The sequence below is a fragment of the Globicephala melas genome, chromosome 2 (assembly GCF_963455315.2).
Source record: "Globicephala melas chromosome 2, mGloMel1.2, whole genome shotgun sequence".
NCBI lineage: Eukaryota > Metazoa > Chordata > Mammalia > Artiodactyla > Delphinidae > Globicephala > Globicephala melas.
Window position 1 is genome coordinate 9925602 of NC_083315.2, and position 12727 is coordinate 9938328.

Here is a 12727-nt window from a genome sequence, read left to right on the forward strand (position 1 = left end):
CGCGGCATGTGGGATCTTCCCGGACCGGGGCACGAACCCGTGTCCCCTGCATCAGCAGGCGGACTACCAAACACTGCACCACCGGGGAAGCCCTGAGCCTCGCTTTCAATTCTTTTGGGTATATATACCCAGAAGTGGAATTGCTGGATCATATGGTAATTCTGTTTTTGAGGAACTGCTCTATTTTCTTCCATAAGGCTGCACCACTTTACTTTCTCACGCACAGTGCACAACTGTTCCAATTTCTCCATACCCTTGTCAATGGTGTTGTTTTCTGTTTTTCGATAATAGTCATTCAAATGGGTGTGGGGTGCTACTTCATTATGATCTTGCTTTGTATTTCTCTAATCATTAGTGATGTTGTGCATCTTTTCATGTGCTTATTGGCCATTTGTACATCTTCTTTGGAGAAATGTCTATACAAGTTCTTTGCCCTTTTCTGAAGGGGGTTGGTTAGTTTTTTGTTGTTGTTGAATTCGCTTGGGCTTTTGCATGAAGATAACAAGACCCTGGAAATTATTCAAGAACCTGTTACCCCAACACATAGTAACCTACGCCAATCTCACGTACAAGGCATAAGAACACAGCGACAGCAGCTGTGTACTGTATGGCTCCCAGACTGACATTTCCCTACCCAGAGATTACATTCAGTTTCTCTCGAGTTCAGTGAAATTGTGCGCACTCAAGTAAGAGAAGCTGGCCTGAAATCCAGCACTCTTCATCCCAGACTCATTGGAGGGGCTGTCTGTTGTGGAGATGACTGTCCAGCCCAGGGTGTGATCAGGAAGGAGGCATCAGTCACTGGCTTGGCAAACAGCGCCCGCGGAAAGGCCACCCTGACGGGCCACCACTGAATCTTTGTTTGTGATTTTGGTTATTGATTCCGGGGAAGAATCCGAATCTCGATGGCTGTAATCACTGTGCAATCTGGAGAGTGGAGAGGGGCTAACCTCGCCCAGCTGTACTGCATCTGTGAGCAGCCTCTTACTATTAACTACAGATCATTAAGCTTTCCAAAAGGGGAGCTGCTTCCTCAATTTACATCACCAAAGGGCTGCTGACTGGAATTTTAAATGATGGCTCCAGAGTGTACTCTCCTCGAATGCCTGCTTTTGACTCTGAATTCTTTTTCTTTTTTTAAATTATTTTTTATTGCAGTATAGTTGCTTTACAATGTTGTGTGAGTTTCTGCTGTACAGCAAAGTGAATCAGCTACATGTATACATATATCCCCTCTTTTTTGGATTTCCTTCCCATTTAGGTCACCACAGAGCACTGAGTAGCGGTCCCTGTGCTCTACAGTAGGTTCTCATTAGTTCTCTATTTTATACATAGTATCAATAGTGTACATATGTCAATGGCTCCTCGGAATTCTTAAATATGCAGCCTAGGAACTGTTAACATGCATATTTCTAGGGGGTGTGGCTAGTAAGCAAGAAGAAATCACATTTATAACAGCAGCCAATACTATAAACCAATAAATGAGGCACTGAATAGAGGAGCTCTAAAAGCCCCGTGTAGCTAAGAGTAGAGATGGGAAAGGATTAGTCTCATTTTACAACCTTAGGAAGACAACATGCAGAATCCTTAGGAAGATACCTGGGAACTAAGAAAGCTTCATTGGAAAGATACATGACTCCTCCACCAAAAAAAAAAAAAAAAGTGTTCTCTCTTACATAGTTACTGGATCCCTGGACCACCCCTGAAAGAAGATGCTCAGGGGGAAAACAGCACTAAGTCTGTTTCTGCCAGGAGGGCACAGAGTCGAGGTGCCAGCTGCCCCACTGAGCAAGCATTCACTACCCAGATTAGGCCCCTCAGTGAATGAGCTTGTAAGCGCTGTTAAATCAAACACAAACGGAGACTCGAATATTCCCTGAGCAGACAAAACCAGTTTAGTCAGAGAAGCAAAGCTTAATTTAGCTGATTTTGCAAGACAAGTGAGGCTCACTTGACCTGGGTCACTTCTCACTTAACGCCTCTGAAAATCGTGAGACTTACATTGTTCTCCCCGATTCATATGAGGGAACCACTAACCAATTCCCTTTCATTTAAGAAAATTCTATTGCAACCAATCACTGGGAAGAATCAACAGTCACTGCCTCCACGTTATATAAGCTGCTTTGTAAAATCCACCTCTGAGTCTCCTTCCACGTTTTGGTTGGAGCGCTCATGGTTTGCAAACTGTCTTTTTGGTATGTGTGTAACAGGGAAGAGCAAAATCTGACTCCATGTTGGATCTGTTTCTTTTGCTTCAACCTTTGCTTTTCGTTGCTTTTGCTACTGTAATCAATAAAAGGATGCTATCTATAACTGTAAGCATACATAATGGCCTGCCTCAGGGACCCTGCCCCTCTGTCTGAATGTTAAACTAAAGCGCCTTTGTTCAGCTCACAGGGAGACATTCTGACCCTGCCCACCTGTGAAAGGCTACAGAAAAGAAGAAATTAACACATTCCCTCCCCAATGCTGGCCAAGCCAGGAGATGTTTTGCAAGACTTACGGCCTTTTTACTTTACTTCCTCACCCCCTCCCCCTCTTTGTTCTATAAAAGAAACTGGCATCCAGACCCCAGTAAGTTGGTGTTCTGGGCTGCTAATCCACCATCTTCTCAGACACCTGGCTTTCTGAACGAAGTCACCATTCCTTGCCTCAACACCTCGTCTCCCAATTATTGGCCTGTCCTGCAGCAAGCAGACTGAGCTTGGATTTGGTAACATGTGTACCATAAACTTTTACTAATTATGACTTCGGTGATTCACTGGTTTTGTTTCTGTTTTTTTCCTTCCTGAACTTTTGACAGCACTAAACAGCTAAATGGCCCCCGGGGGGTAAGTAAGAGATCTGGTGCACCCGGTCGATGCGAGGAAGTAGTCTTGTCTGGCCTTTAATGAGGAAGAATGGGGATTCTCAAATGAGGTGCAATTACCTAGGATAATGGATCACCATACCAAATGCCGCACATCTAAAGGAAAAACACTTGATGGAACAGGAAGCTTCAAGATGGGGAACAAAGGAGTGAAAAAGAAAATTAGGTATCAAACAGTGAGTTTGTTTACGTTTTCAGGAGAGGGAGCAGGGAAATAGCTAAATGTTATCCATAAATAGCCAGGGACCAAGAAAGAAGGCACTTGAGTGGGAAAAAAAAGACACTTCCGAGTGACGAAGAAACGTGAAGACAGCTTAAGTGGCAGGACTCCCTGTGCTGGTGAGAACATGTGAGGAGAATCATTCTTACTCCTTGGCACCATGTTTAATGGAACCACGTGTTGATAAATCAGAGCAAGGGCAACGTCCTGGAGGCTGAGGACCCTGGGAACCAGGTATCTAGAGAGAGCTCAGAGGATGCTTGGTCACAAGCAGAGGGCGTTAGGGACACGTGGCATGGCGGGTTCACATCTGAAGGGCTGTGCCAGGATGGGGGTAGACGCGCCGGGTGACTTCAGAAGGTAAAACCATGAACACAAATTGGAAGCTACAAGGATTCTGTCGCATCCCCAAATCATCAGGGGTCTTGTAATGATCAGTTGTTCATCAATGGAATGGCTGGGGGATGAGTTAACGAAGAGCCCCCTCCCCCCACCCTGATTCTGGGAAAAAAACCATAGACCCCTGATAGAATCTAGTGGTTACTTAGGACTAAATCATGTTTCTATTCAAGGGTAACAGATATTAAAACCCATATGATTTTTATTTTACACTAAATGAAAAACTCAAGGGTGAAGATTAATTTCTCCATCTTTTAAAAAATATAAGTAATGTTGATATGGGCTACATAATTCAGCTGATAATTTAACTGGGTGCAATTAAACATGGGATTTTACAGTTATAGAATAATTGTCATTTTAAAAGAAGCAAGTTTTGGGGCTTGAGTGGGATGAGATGATCCAGAGTAAGAAGGTGTGAGAATGAGAGCCCATCCCACCCATCCCCATGACTGGAGAATACGCCTAGGGATCTTTCTTCTTTAATGGGGACAATAAATGTCTCCTGTCTTTAGGCATGGTGGGAGAGTAAGGGGAATGGTAGAAAGCTCTGAGACAAAGCATTTCGGTCTCTTGCCATGCGGTTTCTCCTCCTCCATTACAATTGAGATAAGCACTTTATACAGCCGCCTTCATTCTTTCAAGCCATTGTTGGTCACATCCAGATATTTAACGGAGGCTCAGCTTCGGCTGCCTTGTGGGCCGCAGGGTTTCAGGGAAAGCGTCCGAGGCTCCGGGGACACAAAGATGATCAAGACAGCCCTCCGCAGCCAGCTGTCGCCCCTACCTCCTCTCCCTCGTCCCCTCCCCTCTTGCTCTCTACCTGGTGGTAGTGGCCTTCCTGGTCTTTTGTGAGCTTTGCTAAATTTGTTCTTGCCTCTGGACCTTTTTACTTGCTGTTGCATTTCTTAGAAAACCCTTCCCTCATCTATGCATGTGGCTCCCTGCCTCACTTGATGCAGGTCTCTGCTATACATCACCTCCACAGACACCTTTCACGACCATGTCGCAAAGTAGGCCATGACCATGCCACTCTCTTGTCACCACCTGACATGAGAGTCGATATTTATTAGCCTACTGTCTTTCCCCTACTAGGATAGGCTGCACGAGGGCGAAGACTTTGTTGAAATAGGTAACAAGCATCTGTTGAATTTGACCATGTGCGCAGAGAACAAGTTCAGGGAAATATCCACTATTTGCTGCCGTAAATCTCTGGCCGCAGTGTTGACGTGTGGCTTTGGTGATTGGGGCCAGATGATGGTGGGCTAAATGGACCCCAGTGCCTCTTATCTATGGCCTATTCTAAAAGCACATCCAAGTGGCTGTATGTATATGTATAGCGGATTCACTTTGCTGTACACCTGAGACTAACACAAGACTGTAAATCAACTATACTCCAATAAAAATTTTTTAAAAAGAAATTGTTCTATGGATATTTGCATAGTCACTTATGATAGTAATAATTATAATAAAGGGTAATAGTTGAAACAAAAATAAAATAAAATAAAAGCATGTCCAGAGGTCTTCTTGGCACCCACCCCAGACAGCTTCCCATGGTGTCCTTCCCAAGCCGGAAGCAGTTGTAGGCCCTTCTAACCAGACGAGCTGCTTGGGGGAAAGAAAAAGAAGCAACCCAAAGACTTCAAACAAAGAAAAAGGACACACTAGGCTGGAATACTCAGCTCCTAACTCTCTGACAGTCCATCAAACCTTTACCTCTTAGCTCTAAGGTCTATCGATCATCCTTGGATCTGATCCTTTCGTACCAACAGCCTTTCCCTTTGTGGATGGAGTGAATGGCACGTGTGTGTAGGAACACAGAACACAGGCGGATGGATTACGCATCATTACACATCATGGATGCCCAGCAAGGAAAGCTTGAAGTCCAATCTATGAAAGAGCTGGAATCTGCTCCTTTGACCTCTCCCCATACCCTGGAGCCCCCTCCCCCATCATCGATGACGGGACCAATAGTCTTTCCCTGTCCTCCTATTTCTCCACACCCCTTCCCGGCACCCCCTAGTTTGCCTCCTATACTGTCTCAGAGAAGCTGGTAGCTCTTGTTCTTGCTTCTGCTCATCAAATGGTCTAAAAGGGCACCCTGCTTTGGAAAGCATCTGACGTACAGAGAAGCTTGTACTCTGGGAGACCGCCTCATTCATTTCTAATGATCATGACTTGGAGGGCAGGGGATTGCCCGCCACGTTCTTAGAGACTCCATGTGAGTCAGAGGTGATGTGGATCTGCACACAAGGCATTTCTGTGAAGCTGCTGCCTTATTACTTTCCCTCAAAGCTATAGTTTAAAGTTACCCCGGTGTGAGTTTGTGCCCTAAGTATATTTTAAAAGAAAGGAATGGTGTGCACCAGGATTAAGCAGACCCAACGGGCATGTGTGGTGACAAGCATGAACACCAGCACTAAGCATGTATGCAGTCACATGAAAGCAATTATTTCTATGATTTTAGGATCCTGAGAAGAGTGAAATGAACATGTGTTGTGGAAAGAGGTCACTTGGCATGGAAACAACCTAAATGTCCATCAACAGATGAATGAATAAAGAAGACGTGGTACATAAAAACAATGGAACATTAGCCATTAAAAAAAAATGAAACAATGCCACCTGCAGCAACATGGATGGACCTAGAGATTATCACACTAAGTGAAGTAAGTCAGACGGAGAAAGACAGATACCGTATGGTATCACCTATATGTGGAATCTAAAATATGACACAAATGAACTTATCTATGACACAGAAACAGACTCACAGACAGAGAACAGATTTGTGGTTACCAAGGAGGGGAAGGTGGGGAGGGATGGATTGGGACTTAGGAATTAGCAGATGCAAACTATTACATAGAGAATGGATAAACAACAAGGTCCTACTGTATAGCACAGGGAACTATATTCAATACCCTGTGATAAACCATAATGGAAAAGAATATGAAGAAGATTATATATATAATGGAATCGCTTTGCTGTAGAGCAGAAATTAACACAACATTGTAAATCAACTATACTTCAATTTAAAAATTTTTTTAAAAAAAGCAAGAGGTCATTTGAGATAAAATGACCTGGCTCTAGTTAGTCAAGTTATTCTCTCATTCTGAACCACTGTTTGCTCAGCTGCAAGGATGAATCCCTCTCCTGTTGGTGTGAGAAGTGTAGCTACTGCATGGGAAGGACCTACAGGTCACCCAGCATCAACAGATGCTCACAAAGTTGTGGCCCTTCCAATCCTCCAGCCTCACGCCTAATGTGATGCCATCCTCAGGTCTCTCTGGGTACCTTGAGCAGAATTTTGTTAATGAATTAAACAAAATTAAATTTAAATTACATGTTAATTCACTTTATGTCTTAAAATAAACATACGCCATATTGGAGCATGTAAAAAAAATCTCAAAATCATACAAGTAACAATAGAGAATCCAAACCCTCCCACAGCTGTGACTCCTTGGGCATTGCTTCGTATTTTGGGAGAGGGGCCATTATCCATCTTAAGAAAATAACTGGCCCCAAATACGCCTTCATCCTGCCTCCTGGAGACGTTCAGCTCTCTACCCATCGGGACACCAGTGGGTGGCTGGTTACAAGGGCGGTGTTAGCTGCCATTTGCGGAGTGTTTACTAAAGGCCAGGTACTGTATTATCTCACTTCATCCTCCCAACAGCTACATGAGCTGGCTATTATAATCCCTGTTGGACACATGAGGAAGAAATGAAGTAGGTAATCCAAAGTCACGTCCTGGAAAGTGGCAGAGCAGGGCCTATCATCATTTCTAGTCCATTCCAAAGCTTATGGGCTCCGTCCACTAACCTGAAGAAAAATAGGTCTAGCCAGTGACTCCCGACCTGGCACTTGGAGCAAGGGAGAGTCACCCACCCGATGAGGAATGTGACCTCAGGGGCACTTGGAGGGGTGACCGTCCTCTTCTTATTTGTCTCTTCTCTGACAGTACAATGCCTGCTCTTTGAGAATGTCTCCTCATTCCTTTGTCTCCTATTGCAGTGAAAATACCCCCAGGAGAGGCAACACTTAGCTTTTACAATCATATACATGGCTCTCAGGTTCTTTCCTAAGAGTAGGTTTTGATGGGATTGGGTAGAAGAGAAGATGACACAGGGGTGATGAGGACCCTACAAGGAAAAGGAGGGGGGAACGCAGAGGTGGAGGACGGGGTGCCAGGGGTGAAGTGGACCCGGTTCACTAGTTCACTTACTGAAAGTTCGGTCAGTGTTTCTGTCTAATGAGAAGCATGACACGGGAGCTTTTTCCAAGCTGCCTGGGTCACCATTTGCTTTTTGCTTTTGTTTTTAACAGAAAGGACGTCTATTTTTTGGAAATTGAAACCCTCTCAAAAAGTGTGGTTATATGAAAACATCTTTCTAAGGCAAATGATGAGAATCACCTCCCCATGGAAGTGGGCTGAGGTCACGAGGGGCCTCAGCAGAACACTGGTGACGGGTTCCAGGAGCTGTGGACCTGAGCTGAGCCTGGCGTGTTAAGAGTGGAATGAGTTAGTTATGGTGATTTGCCTGAAAGATCCCAGTGTCTGCTGTGATTATAAGGAACATTTTTCCTAGATGCGATTATGCTGTTTCACTGAAGTTATTTCTGGAAGAGCTTGTGTCACATGAGGAAATAAGAGGAATTTGGAATTAAGCTCACGGTTGGGGCTTTCAGAAGATTTAGAGAGAGAGAGAGATGTGAATTACTGAGCTGGGATCTTAGCTTTCCTCTAAACCTCCTTTCAAGACAGGACCTAAAAGTCATCAGATTAATTTTTGCCAAGCTCTTCTATCGCTGAGTTTGATGAGATTCCAGCACAGGATGAGTACTGAACCATATTATCTTTAAGATCCCTTCCAATTTTGTCATTCTACATTTTGGAGGAAAATCATCTTGGAGCTCCTAACTCATAAACGCTATCTCTTGTTTCAACTCAGTGATTTATGTTCTTCTGTTCTTCATTGCAATACTATCTGTTTGATTTAGTCCTATGCAAATTTCAAGAAAACTGTTCGATTCAAAAAAACAAACCCAGCTTGCCCTGCTTATCAGCTAGGGAAAGTTCTAGTGTGTTTTGGTGGCCGGAAAAGTGATGGGTAGCTTTGTGCGATGTGGCAGAGACAGAGTGAAGTGTCAGCTAGAAAACATAAGATGACCCTTTGCTTTCTGAACATGTGAAGTTTCTGGCTGGGTGCTGGAGGATGACAGTTTCTCAACCCCATTTTCATCTCTATGGCGCTAACCACATCCAGTTATAAACTCTGTGCTCAGAATAGGAGAAAGGACAGTAACTGGACCTGGTTCAATAGATCAGGAAACTGCATTAGCATTAGAATAACCAACATGAAGAAAACAGGATTTGAGAAAAGATGCTTCAAGTGAATGGAGAACAGCCAGCTAGAGTGGCGATCAGGTCAGCCAGCCTAGGAGCTGAAAGAGCAGTGTTGGGATGGTTGGAAAACTGAGGCTCTAGAGCTGATGCTGCCATTGACTGGACACGAAACCTTGGGCAAGACATCTTCCACCTCTGGGGCTTGGCTTCTTCATCCATAAAACAAGGTGTTGTTGTTGTTGTTTTCAAGTTACCTAATATTTATGTAGAGTTCCCTATGTCCCAGGCACTGAGGGAAGTGTTTTTTAAGGCTCTCATTTGATTCTCCAAAAGTCTTGGGCCTTGGAAACTCTCCAAGAGCATAAAGAGAGACCGTAACGGAAGCAGCTCCTGCCTTGGCCATTGGCCTCCCCTTTCCCCACAGGATCCACACAGCAGCCCCCCCATCACCCTTCTCCCTGCAGGTCAAGGGATTCAGGAAGGAAACCTCCATGCAGAGATGGAAACAGGCCTGGAGAAAAGGCATTTGAGAACGGACTTGGCAATTTTCTTTCTTTAGCCTGGGAAGATCTATTTCTGGGGCTGGTGGGAACAGTGACTGTGAAATCCGAAAAGACTAAGGAAAGATCTGGCCTGGCCTGAAGGTAGAAGGAGCTGTACTAGAGGATGAATAGGGTCGAATGGCCCTGAGGTCTGGAGCCCAGCAGCAACTAGACATGGGGCTTGTGCTGCCTCCTAACTTGGAGCTTCAAGGCAGGACTCACTTTTAAGGGCTCATCTGTCCAGAATGGTTTGGATCAAGTGCTCCAGGAGACATGGGAGAAGCCCTTCCCAGCCCAACCTATGGGTATCAAGGAGGATTTGTGTGTGTGTGTGGCGGGGGAATGGAGAAGGAACAGTTGAGCATCACCTTCACGTAAAGAAAAAAGCTCTTGGTGGAAATCTGACTCGGGAAGGTATAAAGTGTTAAAGCAATTGATGATCTGTGGTTTATAAAACTCTGTCACTGTATCTCTTAATCTGGTTTCTGCACTGGTAGCTGGGGCAGGGCCCTCACTGGTCTGGGAGTCAGGAAATCTGCTTAATCCTGGCTCTACCTACCTAGCTAACTGCAGCCTCTTCATTTAAAAAAAAAAATGCTGAGAACAATCTCTGTTCTGCCGGGCCCACAGGGTTGAATCAGATGAACTTTTGTCTATTAGAAGTTGGAAATGGTCCACAGCAATCAGATATAAGGTTTTGTACATTGGAAGGAGAGTTCATCTGTCAAAATAATCTTTGAGTCAGAAACGACTGGTACTTTAGGTTCATAATTTTCAAATGTTCTTCCGTAATTACGGGCACAGATAGAAATACCAGAAGGAGGCGGGAGGATCGAATGGTTGCCGTAGTCATTTCTTTCTGAATCACCTTTCTTTTCTTGGAAAATGGAGAAAGAGATCAAAGTTGACAATATCAAGGAACAAAGGCATAGCAAAATTATCCTCAGATCATATGACCTGGACTTTCTGAGCAACGCTGAGTGAACTTACATCCAACTTGAGCCCAAGAAACTCGTGCAGAAATCAGAGAGCACAAGGAACTTGCTGGTAGGTCAACCTCATTTCAGGATGTGGAAACAGCACGGAAACCAAAGGAAGAAGATGCCAATATAAGATCACCTGGGCTTTTTGGTCTGAGAATACAGTACATGTAACTATTTAGGGATCCAAATCCACTTTAGGGAAATCGTAATTGGAAGGCAAATTACCTTATACTTTTCTACCCATGGAGAAGCTGAGAAATGAGAGTTATCTCATGGTGGGGACCTAGGCTTGGTAGCATGAATGATGTGCCCCCCAAAGATGTTCACATCCTAATCCCTTAAACCTGTGACTCTGTCACCATACATGGCAAAGGGCACTTTGAAGATGTGATGAAGGACCTTGAGATGAAAGATTATCCTGTGTTACCAGGGTGTAATCACAAGAGAAAGAGGGAGACAGGAGAATCGGGGCCAGGGAAGGAGATGAAAGCAGACGTCAGAGACGGGGGCGAGGGGACTGGAAGACCTGCTGCTGCTGGTTTTGAAGATGGAAGAAGTGGCCCTGACCCAAGGCAGGCAAGCAGCCTCTAGAAACTGGAAAGGCAAGGAAATGGATGCTCTCCTATGGTATCCAGAAGGAACACAGCCCTGCCTGACCCACTGCAGATTTCTGACCTCCGGAACGGCAGGATAATGAATTCATGTTGTTTTAAGCCGTGAAGTTTGTAGTAATTTGTTCCAGCAGCAATAGGAAAGTAAAACATCAGAGGCTGCTAAATTTGACGCCTATAAATCGAGGAAGGGCATTAAATTAAAATGCTATGATGTGACTGAAAGCAAGATGCTAAAGACGCGAAGGAGAAATCATTCGGTTCCTTTAATTCCACGGCTGGTGGAGTGGTTGTGAATTGTATTCACTGGCTTCCCATCGGTACTTGCCTTTTGTTTCCTTGTTATGAACACACACACACACACACACACACACACACACACCACTTAAAATAGGAAAAAGGAAAGTTCTGTGGTGGATCTGAGTCCTTCCCCATCTCCCAGCTCCCCGGCCCTCAGAGGCTTTTCGATCTCTGAGGCAATCGTTTCCTAGACTCTAGGCTACCTTGAAGCAGATGCCGTGAAGGAACAATCTTAGGTATTACGCAGCAGGTGATGCTTACGAACACCTGTCAAGAACAGACTCTGGTTCCCCGCAGGTCACATGTGGCAGGACAGTTTGGCACCGAGACCTTGCTCAAACAGCTGCTCTGTGGCTTTGAACTTGCGTGCTGCATTGCCCTGGCACATGCGAGAAAGATGGTAGCTTGGCAGGCTAAAGCTGTTTGGCTTCATTTATGTGCACAGGATGGGCCATTTTTCCAGTGCCTCAGTGGTAGTAGGAACGACGGCATTAACTCTTTAAAGGCCATGGAAGGAATGCGAAGCACCATTCCCGGGAGCACCAAACTCTCAGCGTCCTGCCCGGACAGCAGCCTGGCAGTAGACAGGAGCCTCTGCTTGGCTGACACAGATCCAGCCCAGAGAGGAGATACGACAGTCACTAGACCATTTCTCTACAGTGATGAAACCTCTGGTTAAGTCAGCCGCAAAAGCGTCTCAAGGAAGCAAGAGGGTACAATACCTGATCGGAACTTTATAACAGAAAGACTGTTTCAACAGGATGCTTGGGAGTGTTGAGTTACATAGGCACAGCATTGATGATGCAATGAGTTCACAGTTACTCTACCCTCTCTCCTCCTCCCATTGCCCCAGAATGTGACATTATTACAGAGAAGTAAGTAAAGGAATGAGGGGTGAAAGCATTCTGCTTTCTCTTTGAGCATTTTCTTGAATTTCAAAAACAAAGCAGCTCACCCCATTTACCACCCAGCCGACCTCTCCCCTCATTCTGTCCCAAGAAGTATCTTCTGGAAAGAGAAACCATGGGGTAAAGTATTTCCAAATACCATCCCTTTAACCGGGGCTTTAAGGAATATAACCTTAAACTTGGAAAGAACGTTGACACCTACATGCTCAGACGTGAAGGCAATGAGCCTGGGGACCGCAGCCATCCCTTTCTCCTTGACCTCAGGGAACATCTTAAAGCGCGCAATCAGCATAGCGTACATGTTGGATATAGCGCCACCTAAAGGGCAGAGCAAAAAGTTACCTCTTCTAGTCACTGTCAACGTCATCATTTCACATGCAAGCAACATTCCTTATTTCCATTGACCTAGAGTCCTCCTTGGACACAGGAGAATACCTTCTTACTGGCTGTCCTTTGAGTTGAATCCACAGACTCAAAGGCACTAGCTAAGAGGGTCCAGAGAAGGAGCATTTAGCCCAACTCTAGGATGGATGCCAGCCTTCCACACCCTACTCTCA

The 12727-nt window shown here is 45.0% G+C and overlaps 1 protein-coding gene across 1 annotated transcript in view; it reads right to left on the reverse strand.

Annotated features, from left to right (window-relative positions):
* GAD2 (glutamate decarboxylase 2) overlaps positions 1–12727 on the reverse strand; it is a 69743-nt gene that overhangs the window by 45145 nt on the left and 11871 nt on the right. Inside the window, exon 7 of the mRNA XM_060292706.1 lies at positions 12373–12488. Within this exon, the coding sequence (XP_060148689.1) occupies positions 12373–12488 (116 nt within the window). The remainder of the gene's footprint in view (positions 1–12372; positions 12489–12727) is intronic.